The sequence below is a fragment of the Pocillopora verrucosa genome, chromosome 1 (genome assembly GCF_036669915.1).
Source record: "Pocillopora verrucosa isolate sample1 chromosome 1, ASM3666991v2, whole genome shotgun sequence".
Lineage (NCBI taxonomy): Eukaryota > Metazoa > Cnidaria > Anthozoa > Scleractinia > Pocilloporidae > Pocillopora > Pocillopora verrucosa.
In genome coordinates, this window is record NC_089312.1 from 28,616,604 (window position 1) to 28,628,843 (window position 12,240).

Below are 12,240 nucleotides of genomic sequence, written 5' to 3' on the forward strand. Positions count from 1 at the left end.
GTTTTGCGTCACTCGTTTTTCTTCAAAATTTCAAAAAGTATAATTTGGAAATCGTCGTGGTTTTTCCCCGTTTTTACTGAATATTTCATCACAATCATGACAGTCCATCTCTTTTGAGCATCACCTTCTTAGAGTTGCAATGCATTTTGAACAGAGTTATCAGGAGCTATGGCGAAACCATGTAGAAACCAAGCGACCCAAAGATAGAGTTGCCTACGACTGTTTACGACGACTTGTTGTTTAACTATAAAAGAAAAAATATGAACTCAAACTAATCACAAGCGAAACGAATGGACTTAAGAATAAGAGTTTGTTCCTGTTAAATTTTTTTAATTTTTGATAATCTTATTCATTTTTCTCGGTTTTTTTTTTTTTTTTTTTTTTTTTTTTTAATGAAAGAAATTTTCAAGACTGAATTAAATTAATAGATTTAGAAAGCTGTGCCGAAATCAAATTGATTGTCATTTTCTTTTGTGACGAGAGCATGACTTTCTTGTCTTAGTTTTCACCGTCTGTGGTTTTGTTGCACTTACTTTGTTATCTATAAGACACGCGTGCCCTATCGCACGCGTATCATCTCGCACGCGTGTCATATCGCACGTTAAACGTGACACCTAGCACACTAGTAGGGACAAAGGCTTAAGCATGCCACACAAAAGCTGCCTTGCCAATCTTTATTTTGCCAATTAAGTATACGCATATCCATGAGATTGGTGACATGCTTAGCGTGCCGTGTCATTGCACGCGTACTCGTGTCTTATTCCCTGTTTTCGCGTGGAGGGTCACAAATGTTCCTCTTTGATAATTAAACTTTGCCGTCTGCATATGACACTTCAGTCAGTCTTTACAGAAGCAGGCAGGTTAACTCAACATATTACGAGTATTTTAGCTTGAAATTACCGATCGCTTTTACTATTCTTTAATAAATTAAAGATCCAATAACGCCAGAATAAACAACAAAGTTTTACGATACGTAGTTTTGATAATTTGTGTAATAGAGCAACAGAACTGATAACAACTGCGTCAAAACAGTCTTTCAAAAGATCGAAGGCAATCATTCTTTCTAGCGAAGATATCTTCTTCAACCTATATCAAATCAAATTACAAATGAATAAGGAGAGAATATTAATCAGTTTTTTTCAACTATCTTTTCAAGTAGCGTGAAATTGTTCCCTTTCTCTTTTTCTTTTGGCTTAGGACGAATTTTAGGATACGTAGCTTTGACACTTTGTGTAATAGAATGACAGAACTATTTCGTCAAAACAGTTTAGAAAAGCCCAATGCCATTTATTTTTTTCGCACCAATTTTATTATTCTTTGTCAACCTTCCCGGTTGATCTAAGTAGAAACATTATTAAATGTATATTAAATTGGATTACAGAAAAATAAGACGAGAATAACAGATCACTTTTTTCAACTATTTCTTTAAGTGACATGAAATCTTTGACCATCTCTTTAAAATAGAAATGGTTTTACTGTCAAGACCATTCAAATGCATTGTTCGGATCAAAACACATTTAAGAAGTTTTCTTTTAACTTTAGCATTGAAGTTAGTTTAGCAAGCAGGAGACTGCAATGTAAGGTTAGTCCAAAGAAGATGAATACTGCTGAAGACCCTCTTTACATCTGAAACATTCAGTCTACTTGGTCAGTGCTGTGGAGGTCGGCTGAACGGCCCTGATGAAGGAGGGGGGCTGTTTCGCCCGATCCCGATAAAAAGCAAGGAATATTGCTGCCGCTACTATATTTTCACAACCTTTAAGTGCTCCCATGCAGTGGAAAAGATAGAGCCAACGCTTGCTCTTGTGACACTGGTTTCCCTTCATACCACAATTTTGTGTCCGTATTAGCGGGGTGCCCGGCCAGAAATCACTTCGATACCCATGTAGCATTTTTCGCTAACCAATTGTAGTGTACATTTCGAATTCGCATATAACCCTTAATCTAGGGGATTTCAATAAATATGCCAAGGAAAAGTGTTACTTTAGTTACATTCTGAGAAGTCTTATATTCGTTTTTAGCGATCTTGTTTACATTTGTTTTCAGTTACTAACCGCTGCTTTCTTTGCGTAAACGATCTGAATGTAAAAAAAAAAGAAAAAAAGAAAGAAATAGGAGCTTCTAGTTGTCTTCCTCAGTATTTTCTCTTTTTTGTATTTTGGGTATTCACGGATATCTAACTCTTTCCATTCGCTTTAAACTTGCATTATGGTGGTAAGAACTGACTGCGGAAAGTATGGGATTTATGATGTATTCTGAACTTTACCACCACGAATTGAAAACAGAGATGTAAATCAGTTGCTGTTTTCGAGGACTTCAGTTAATGTAAGCTACTCTGACATTCCCGCAGGAAAAAGCTTGTTCGAAATAGTCGAGCATGTCGGCAGGGTATTCGGTGAAGTATCTGTTTCCATGTTTGAACGCTGACGAAAGTACGTCAATGGAAAATGGAAGGGGTCCTCCTTTTGTGACCCAGTAAGTGGACTTCTGTATTCCTCTAAAATAAGACGATAAGAGTGTTGAAAATTATTTTCAGAAACAGCTCATGTATGACCTGAAACACAGGAAAATTAGGAAAGACCAAGTATTTTATGCTCATGATAATTCAAACTTAAGTCAAATACTGCAAAAACTTTCATGTTAAGTTGTAAGAAATTAAAGTATCGCAAATAAATTTAGCAGTGAATGAGCTGTTCGATAATTTGAAGTAGCTTTACACTTCGCCTGACTCTGGTAGCAGATGAAGAAGTCGATGTTATAGACTGTTGGTGATTTGCAAACGCAGAAACAAGCTAGCCCATAGTTTATAACTGAAAATTGTCTTATAAATCTTTGACCTTGTTCAGTTTGCTTTTCAAAAAAGTCTCTATTCATTTCGCTGGGTAAAAGGATTGAATACAGCAATCACAGGAAAATTGTTCTGATGTAGAATAAATCTCAGAAAATGTAACTGTTGGCGTGAGAGTTGCTCAACATTCTTACAGAAATTAACTAGCTCATTCACCAATACTTAATTGTTAAAGATACAAACAGAACAGCGATGGATATCAGGAGTTTAAGCTTATCTTCGATTGTGAACTTGAGAACAAGAAAATACTTCGATAAGCAATTTGCACGTACTGATGTAAAGCTGTTGTCTCTCGGTTCGATCTTCTGAATAATTTATGTAGGGTCTCCAGAAAATTCGCTGAGATAATAAAAAAAAAGTTCATCAGCCGTGGAGAATTTTAAAGTTCGGTATAAAAATATTGATCCGTCTCGTCTCTCCTTAGCAGATGCACCAACACTAGCGACAAGTTTTAACTGCAGTCAGAAGCCATTTTGTGATGGAAACGCCACTTGCAAATGAATGCCAGCTCAAGACCCATACTTGTAGCAAGAACGCAATTTGCGCTAATTCCATGGGCTCACACACTTGCAGCTGCTTAGAGGGATTCCTTGGAAACGAATCGTTGTGCGAAGACATTGATGAGTGCCAAACGAGTGCAAATAACAGCAGCCTTGGTGCTGTCTGCAAAAATACCCTCGGCTCTTACAGTTGCACATATCCGTTCGTAGGATTCGGAGGGGATGGGTTTTCATGTCTCGACGTGGAAGAATGCACCTCTGGAATCATCAGCTGTAGTGATAACCAAGTTTGCCAAAACAGCATTGGTTCTTTTCATTGTCCCTGTCTTGAAGGATTCGAAAAAAATGGAACATTATGTCAAGATGTAGATGAGTTTAATTCATACATCCATAATTGCAGTGTTTCTGCACAATGCAGAAACACTGTTTGTTCCTATAACTGTTCATGTAGATCAGGCCTCCTGGGTGATGGACACTTGTGTCACGACGTTGATGAGTGTGAGGATGAGACTCACAAGTGTGATGCAAACGCACAATGCACTAACACTCTGGGATCTTACGAATGCACCTGCAATTCTGGATTCTCAGCTAATGGTCAAGTTTGTCAGGATGTTGACGAATGTCTGAACGGTTTTGGGGACTGTAGTTCCACAGCAACTTGCAACAACAAGGAAGGTTCATATACATGTTCGTGCAATGAAGGTTTTCATGGAAAGGAGGACCGTTTATGCTTTGACGATGATGAGTGTAGCGCTGGAACTCATCTATGCAGCGATCATGTCGAATGCCTAAACAATCAAGGTTTATACAGCTGCTTCTGTAAAAGAGGGTATTTCGGAAATGGACGGCATTGCAACGGTAAGAACAAAATCCACAATTTCATCTCATGGTCCCAAAAGTCCCACCCGAACACCCCTTTATTTCGTGTTAGAGTAATAATTTTTCAAGCTACCCTTTTCGACACTTCCCTTTAACATTATTTCATCAGGAGGTGAATATGTCACTATAATGCATGTAATTAGCCAGTAATTATCAGATTTTACCTCAGAGATGATCAGTGTTCAAAACGAAACTGGCAGGTGCGTGACTCTTTCACATGTCAGTAACAAGATCCAAAGCAAAAAAAGGTACAGTAACAAGATCAAAAGCGTTTGCCTTTCATGGCTCCAGGGTCTGCCATCTATCAAAGTATGGAATAATGTTTCAGCACACTCTAGATTTGCACGTAATCCGGGAGCTTGCTTTATGTCAGGAGTTTACCAATGTTTCTACTTTTACTATAAACGACTTACCTCAATACTTTTTAGACATCGATGAGTGCAGAGACGGAAAATCAAGATGCAGCTCGAACGGACGTTGCATAAATACTCAGGGCTCTTTCAGTTGTCAGTGCGCTGATGGATTATGGGAACGGAAAGTACTGCTGCGATAAGGACGAACGCGGAAGTGAGCCCTGTGATACAAACGCAGTTTGCAGCAACACTGAGGGATCTTACCTGTGCTAGTGCAAAGTTGGTTTCTATGGTAACGGTATCTCGTGCTTTGATCAAGATGAGTGTTCATGGGCAGGGTACCTTTGTCATCAGACAGCTTCGTGTGCAAATATTTCTGGATCATATGAGTGCTCGTGCAATAGCGGATATCAGGGAGATGGCAGACATTGTAAAGGTAAGCAAGCTATATTAAGAGTTTGCTCACCTAGTATGTATAATGACCCCCTTACTTTTCGGGTTTTTAAACAAGTGTAATGTCCAATAGCTTGTATCCTCACATATCACTGAAAGATAGGAGCAACGCACGGCTACCAAAACTGTTAGTCTGATTTGCTCTGTTTCCTAACTTTGTCTTCTTTTATCCCACAGCTTCTTCGGCTGAAAGGCCTGTGTCGTTAATTGAAATGTTTCTCCAGATTATGCTTCGATAGATTGAATTGAGAAAGCTGCATGTGGTCAGAATTTCTACTTTTTAATATCAACATCATTTGTGACGTTGTAATCACGGAGGGAGTAGGGATACTCCATCGCCCTTCCCCTCCAAAGTCCAAATCTCCACTCATTTACATGCTTCGTTCCAACTCCAAACTAAGTTTGAAAAGAATTACCATTTGTATTTCGGCGATATAATGCGGGTGGCGGATTTGCATCCTGTGAATGTGGCAAAATCTACATTAGTGAAACGGGAAGACCTACGCAAGAGAGTATGGAAGAACAAGAGAAGATACACCCGAAGAGTCAAAGAAGGTATCCACATTAGACTTCACCCTGATAACATCAATAAGAAAAACGGAATCGAAATTCCTAGAGCGTGGATACCAACGATCAAGAAACACAACGGGAGATCAGTACGACAGCAAACTGCCGAGGGAACAAATTGGAGTCTGACCTCTCGGGAAACCAATACTCACCGGAACAATGGGGATCGTTATACTCCCCTACCGAAGTTGCACGACCGTACCTCTAGAAACTTACCCCCTCTATTCTTATTAAAGTTAGTGGCACATGAAACACCAAACGCTCAGTCGGTCATTTCAATTGAGTTCACCTGCATAAATAATTTAATGAAAATATTTCAATATATTATTGTGAAAATCTTCAAATGATATGGTTTTGGACAAGAGATGCGTCGGTATACTAACAAGAACATATTGTTTTTGATTTGCAAAGTGTATTGCTGTATTCCCCAACCGAGGTTTCTTGGGAGGAGAAATAAAAATGTAGCAAAAAGGGAAGATGTATATTTGTATGCATTTTACCTCAACCATTCTCCCTCACAAAAGGGAAGAACATTCTACACATTAAAGAATGACGACAGATAGAGTAAAAATATAGCACGATACTATAATGATTACATTAGTTTAATTTATATTGTATTAGCACAGACAATCAATCTTTTCAATCTCCGCTACGAAATGTTGTTCAAGTGTAGATTTCAAAAGACACAAAGAATTGCGAAGCATTTCACTAACTTTTAAGCCTCAATACAAAATGCAGTGTAAAACATATGGTGTGGTTACTATAACTCGCTTTCAATCTAAACTATTCCTGCCCTGTAACTGCAGATTCCTAACTAATTGTTTAAAACCATTGAGTGTATATGTCACATAAACGAATAACAGATTCAGGTATTTACTCTAACAACCCCATTGAGTCTCTGGTTCCTGCCAGTCACAATATTACAAAATTCAAGAAAAACCTGCCGCAATTCCGTCATTTGCATACGTCTGCGTGGGTGTCCTTTTTTTTTTTTTCAGATAATGATCATGAGTGTTCCAGAAGGAGAGGCATAGACTTGACATTTACTTGCAATCATTTAGAACTTTATTAGACGCTGAATGGAAACCATTTTCAAGCAAACATTGGCAAAGTCTTTCAAACTGACAATAACTTATCACATTTAAAGCTTAAAAGATACATTGATTGCATGCTTATAGAGCACGAAAGAAGTGTAGGGAGAAACACGAGACGTAACAGAACAGAGCACAGTCAAGGCTTCTCTATTTGTTTTATAATAAATAATCCATTAAATTCCCCAAGCATTACTTTCAATTTTCAAAACAAACTTTATTTCCAAAGCGAAGAACAGTGTCGTCAGCATGCTCTATACTCTCATAAAGCACGCTACAATAAGCCAATCAGAATCCTTGTTAGAATGGCTCAAATAAATCTGATCGGCTGTACAAGATTAAAGCTGTCAAAAGTGTCAAACCATCAAAGTTAAAAAAATCATCAAAGTTCAATAATGGTAATAGGACCGAGTGGAGTCCAATATTCCAAGTGTAGTCCAAACTAGACATCTGTTATACATTTCGTTAACAAAACATCAGTTAACTCGTCGAAATGCGAGACAACAGCGCGCGCCCATGACGCGTTCTGTTCATTTAAATGTGTCCACGTACACGTGTTCACTTTCCCTTTAACTGTCCCATTAACTGTCCTATTACACTGTCCAATTACAAGCATGACACGTACACTTTCCTATTAGTGTTCAAATCGGGCTGGTTATAACCAAACGCGTTCGAGAATTTTGTCGTAGTTTTGACTAGTTCGGGATTTACTTGTTACATAAAACCGAGACGCTCGCACGAAGTCATGTTTAATGCCGAATTTCATTTCTTATTTTTGTATTCAAAATAGGAGCCGTTAAGGACCGCTCGCATGCTAACATTATCTTGTTGTTTAATGCTTTCTAAAAGTAAAGATTAAAAACTGCGGCCCCTTAAAGGATGGTGCACAGACACAACTGATAACATAATCAGCTTGGATTAACCGCAGATCCACCTAAAAAAGGGGTAAATGACATAATAGTCGACGGACCCATTAAACGATACTAGGCAAGGTCGCAGTCAAAAGGTAATACTACAAAGAGGGAATTTTCATTGAAATTCAGAGAACAAACGATTAAGAAGAATTCCAGAGAAGGAGAGACAATAAAATATTACTTATTACCCCACAGAGTTTAGGCGGAACTATTCAGATCATGTAAGACAAATAACTCTTTCTCTCTTTAAGTCTTTAAAACTATTTCATAAGTTAGGGCTCAATAAATAATTTGATTGAAGGCTTATCTACCTGCATATGGATTGGCTCGTCGTCTCCTTAGAGCGGCCTTTTATAATAAAGATGTTAAAATTTTGGGAGATTGAAAATGCCGAGCCCTCGTTAGCCCCTCAGCGGTGGCGTGGGTTAGCGTAACAGGGAGCTGCTTGACAGAATCAGAGTTTGAGGTTAAGACGTGTCTTGATAAAAGTTATTTTAGGTGATTTTCGTGGTCGGCTGTGGAGCAAGAGTGTGATCCAGCACTTACAAACAACCCATCTTCTCCTGAAATCCAACCAACCCCCCCCCCCCCCCTTATTAAGTTATCCTAATCTAGGGTATTTCAATAAATATGCAAAGGAAAAGTGCTATTTGAGTTACAAGTCTTAATTCGTTTTTAGAAATTTTGTTTGCATTTGTTTTCACTTCCTAACCGTTGCTTTCTTTGCGTAAACGATCGGAATGTAAAGAAAGGAAATAGAGGCTACTAGTTGGCTTCCTCAGTATCTTTTGTATTTTGGGTATTCACGGGTATCTGATCTGACTCTATCCATTCGCTTTACACTTGCATTATGGTGGTAAGAACTAATTGCGAAAAGTATGGGATTCATGATGTATTCTGAACTTTTCTACCACGAATCAAAAGGAGAGATGTAAATCAGTTACTGTTTTCGGAGATTTCAGTTAATGCCCAGTAACTAGGGCGAAGGACAATCACACAGTTGATCATCAATGCTTTTTTTTAGTTTATTTTTTTTATTTTTCAACTGACCTGATTCGTATTACAATAACGTCAGAGGTAATGAGGGAATCAAAATAGTTCCATCCCAGTTTCAAAGGGTTTACATGAGCCACAGCAGTTTCTTCCAGAAGGACCCTTTTATCTTCAATGTCGGTCCTCGTAATGCGATGTTCTACGACGTGGTTCTGAGGCAGCGTGACCGTCTCCTTTGTTCTGCGCAAAAGGAAAAAAATACTTATCAAAATACAAGATACGTGTTTTACGTAACCTATCAGCGTTGGGTTTTTTTACTTATTTTATGAACATCAATGCTTTTGAACTTTGCTTTTGGTACAGTGAAGTTCAGCAATTACTTGTATTAATAATGATTATTTTTCCCTGAACATCTTTTACTAAGAAATACAGGGAAGGGAACGTTCTTAGCTTTAAAGGATCTTGTAATAGATAACTTTTAGTATCTTGTGGAGAATCTTATTCGATCCCAAACATTTTATCGACAAGGGAAATTAGTGTTAAGCCGTTTTCTCAAGGCCTTTTTCATCCCAGCGTTCTCTTCGGTTGCTTTTATCCCGTAAAACACAGAAGATGAGATCCAAATTCTCAAAAGGAATGATACTCAACCGTTGGAGCTGTTACAGAGACAGAACAATTACTTGTAAGAAGTGTGAAACTGGCAACTGTGATAACTACCTCCTTTGAGTTGTAGGAACATAGTCACATCACCTCTCAAAATGTTGTTGGAGACGGTCATTTTCTCAAAGGAAGGGTGCCAGCCAATTGTCCTCTTTTCCATTATGGGTCAGTTAGCGGGAAAGTTAACGCCATGAAACATGGATATGTGCTTAAACCAATTTCCCTCAAGACTGTATAATTAAGAAAATTTGAGATATCAATTAAAACACGTAAAATTACTCTTGTAACTGTGTCACATACCTAGAGTGCAACGTACTCTGTAGAATAATGTTACGACGTTTTTCTAACTTAATCCATTTTCTCACAGATGCCTATTTCAAAATTTAGCAGTCTGCATATTCTCTGGTAATTATGCTTTTTGTGTATGTTTGTTCCCCTGTAGCTAGACAAGAAGCGTTCTCGGGAGAGTCACAACTTAGTTACACTTTCAAAAAGGGCGCTCCCTTCTCCGTATAAAAAATGACCTTGAAGATTAATTTTAAAGAGTATTGTGTCAATCCGATACTCTTCATCACTTTTATATCAAATGTTTCCACAGGCTGTAACAACTCCTCCATCCTCAAATGTAAATGTCCTTTCAAATGACATTCCAGCAGGAAATGCTTCTTTGAAATAGTCAGGCATGCCGGCGGGATACTTAGTAAAGCATTTGTTTCAATATTTGAAGACTGACGACAGTGTGTCAAAGGAAAATGGAAGGGGTCCTCCCTTGGTTACCCAAAACGTGGACTTCTGTACTCCTCTAAAATAAGATGAGAAGAGTGTTGGAAACTATTTTCAGAAACAGCTCATGTATGACCTAAAAAAGTATCGCAAATAAATTTAGCTGTGACTGAGCTTTTATACGATAATTTGAGGTAGCTTTAGATGTAGATGAAGAATCGTTCGATGTCATAGGCTGTTGGTAATTTGTATCGCAAATGAATTAAGCTGTGACTAAGCTCTGCAGTAGCCTTTACACCTCGCCTGATCACGGAAGCAGATGAAAAGTTGCTGTCATAGGCTAGGTAATTTGAAAACTCGAATAAAAACAAGACAGTTTTTCCTGAAAATCTTCATATGAATCTTTGATCTTGTTCAATTTGCTTTTCAAAAAAGTCTTTATTCATTTTTGATAATTTCCCAAAATCATTGATACTTTGATATCAGGCCCTTATGTGACGACTGCAATGTGATCTTATCAACTCTAAGTTTAAAAATAAATCGTAATATATGATAATGAAATAATTCATCGTGGTCTGTCTTTTAAGAGACACTTACTCGTGAGGCTTTCCTTTTCCTTCACCTTCGATCTCAAAGTAATGTCCATTGACACTACCCTTCATTTCAAATTTCAAATTCATGTCTCTTAGAATGACCTGAATAAGTAAAAAGGAAATGAACAATTATTTTCTACTGACATTGATAATTCAAAGACCCAAGCTGGTTTTAATTAATTGCCAGCGCATGCGCATTACAATAGAAATTATTGATTTCCACTCTTAAGGTACAGCTTACGCCATATCAAATTAATACAGTGCGCCTGATTAATGGGAAATGGGCATGCCGGCGCACTAATTTACTTCTTGTTTCTCCGAATACATTTTCTGTGCTTTTTTTGTCATTTTCAAAATATTACTATAAACTTGCGGATGCTCCGGGTACATTATTTTTTACAAAATTGTATTCAGTGTTTTTAAATGAAACATTCATCCAACTATTATTAATAAAGTCTTGATTTTGCCAAAATTTATCAACTCATCAAATAAATCTAATATAATCATCGATATTTATTCAAACTTAAAATATTTTTAAGAACCTTCTGTTTGCGCTTAAACAATTATTGTCGCGCGTGGAAAAACACTGACAACAATAGCCACCCACACATTATTCAAACAAAGCGTGGGAAACATAGAAAGATTTTTGGCCGGTTATTTACACGAGGTCAAACCCAAACCGCGGTCTCCCGCAAGCAGTGGGCATCTGGGATTCTCTATAAGAGAGTTGTTTTCATTAAATATATATCCTTTAACTGCTAGCTTTCGGCCCTCTTGGCACTGTTCGCAAAAAAAATTTCGGATGAAAGACTAAGCTAAATTTCAAGATAGTTTACAACGCAGTTTTGTTAACAACGGTTAAACTTTGTTTAAATAACCGTCCCATTGTTTTTAAGAGTTTGTTTGGTTAACGCATTTCAGTGTATCATTAAAACACACAATGATGAATGGGAAATGGATGTCAATAAGCATTATCAAATGTATTTCTGAATGAAGTTGCGTTGCGCGTGACACAAGAATTTTGTTCACAATTCACAGTTTATTAAAATATATATTCTGTTTCTCAGTTTTAAAATTGATATAATCTTTGAGAAAAGGTGATTGATCAAACTCCAAAACACGATGTACTTTTCCAAGTTTCACACCGAGACTAAGATATAAATTAAGATTTTCGATGTATAATACATAGTTCTTTTTAGTATGTAAAGTTGGGAACGAATTTTGCAACATTATTGTTAGAAGGTTAAATTCAGAATGCATGTTTTTTGCAATAAGGCGATAAATCATCACATGCAACATATTTGTCTGGCGCAAGTTGATACATTCATAGTGAATCATGTAAATTGTCAGGATAAATGTGATCACATTCAATAATAGCACCCTCATCAATATAATTTTCAATTTTAAATTTTGATGGATCGACAAAACTTTAATTACCCACTGGCAATGGTTGAATCATGGCCCAGCCATAAAGATTATTTACATCAAGATAAATAATACAAGAAGAATCTTCATTTTCATTAAAATTAGCGAAATATTTATTATTTGCTTTTGCAAATCGATGTGTACTATTGCATATGTCACCCCGCATCATTTTTTGACTGGTTTTTTCTTTCTCAATATTACCAATCAACTCGAGTTTAACATTCGTCTTTTAAGCATTGCA

The 12,240-nt window shown here is 37.2% G+C and overlaps 1 protein-coding gene and 1 pseudogene across 1 annotated transcript in view; one reads left to right on the forward strand and one right to left on the reverse strand.

Annotated features, from left to right (window-relative positions):
• The window catches only part of LOC131771742 (fibulin-1-like), a 55,947-nt gene extending 50,707 nt beyond the window's left edge, over positions 1–5,240 (forward strand). Inside the window, exons 2-5 of the mRNA XM_066162480.1 lie at positions 3,276–4,206; positions 4,656–4,765; positions 4,900–5,016; positions 5,211–5,240. Of these exons, the coding sequence (XP_066018577.1) occupies positions 3,327–4,206; positions 4,656–4,765; positions 4,900–5,016; positions 5,211–5,240 (1,137 nt within the window). The 5' untranslated portion in view covers positions 3,276–3,326. The remainder of the gene's footprint in view (positions 1–3,275; positions 4,207–4,655; positions 4,766–4,899; positions 5,017–5,210) is intronic.
• Positions 5,241–8,639: 3,399 nt separating this feature from the next.
• On the reverse strand, positions 8,640–10,691 carry LOC131796342 (GFP-like fluorescent chromoprotein amFP486; annotated as a pseudogene).
• Between the last annotated feature and the right edge of the window lie 1,549 nt (positions 10,692–12,240).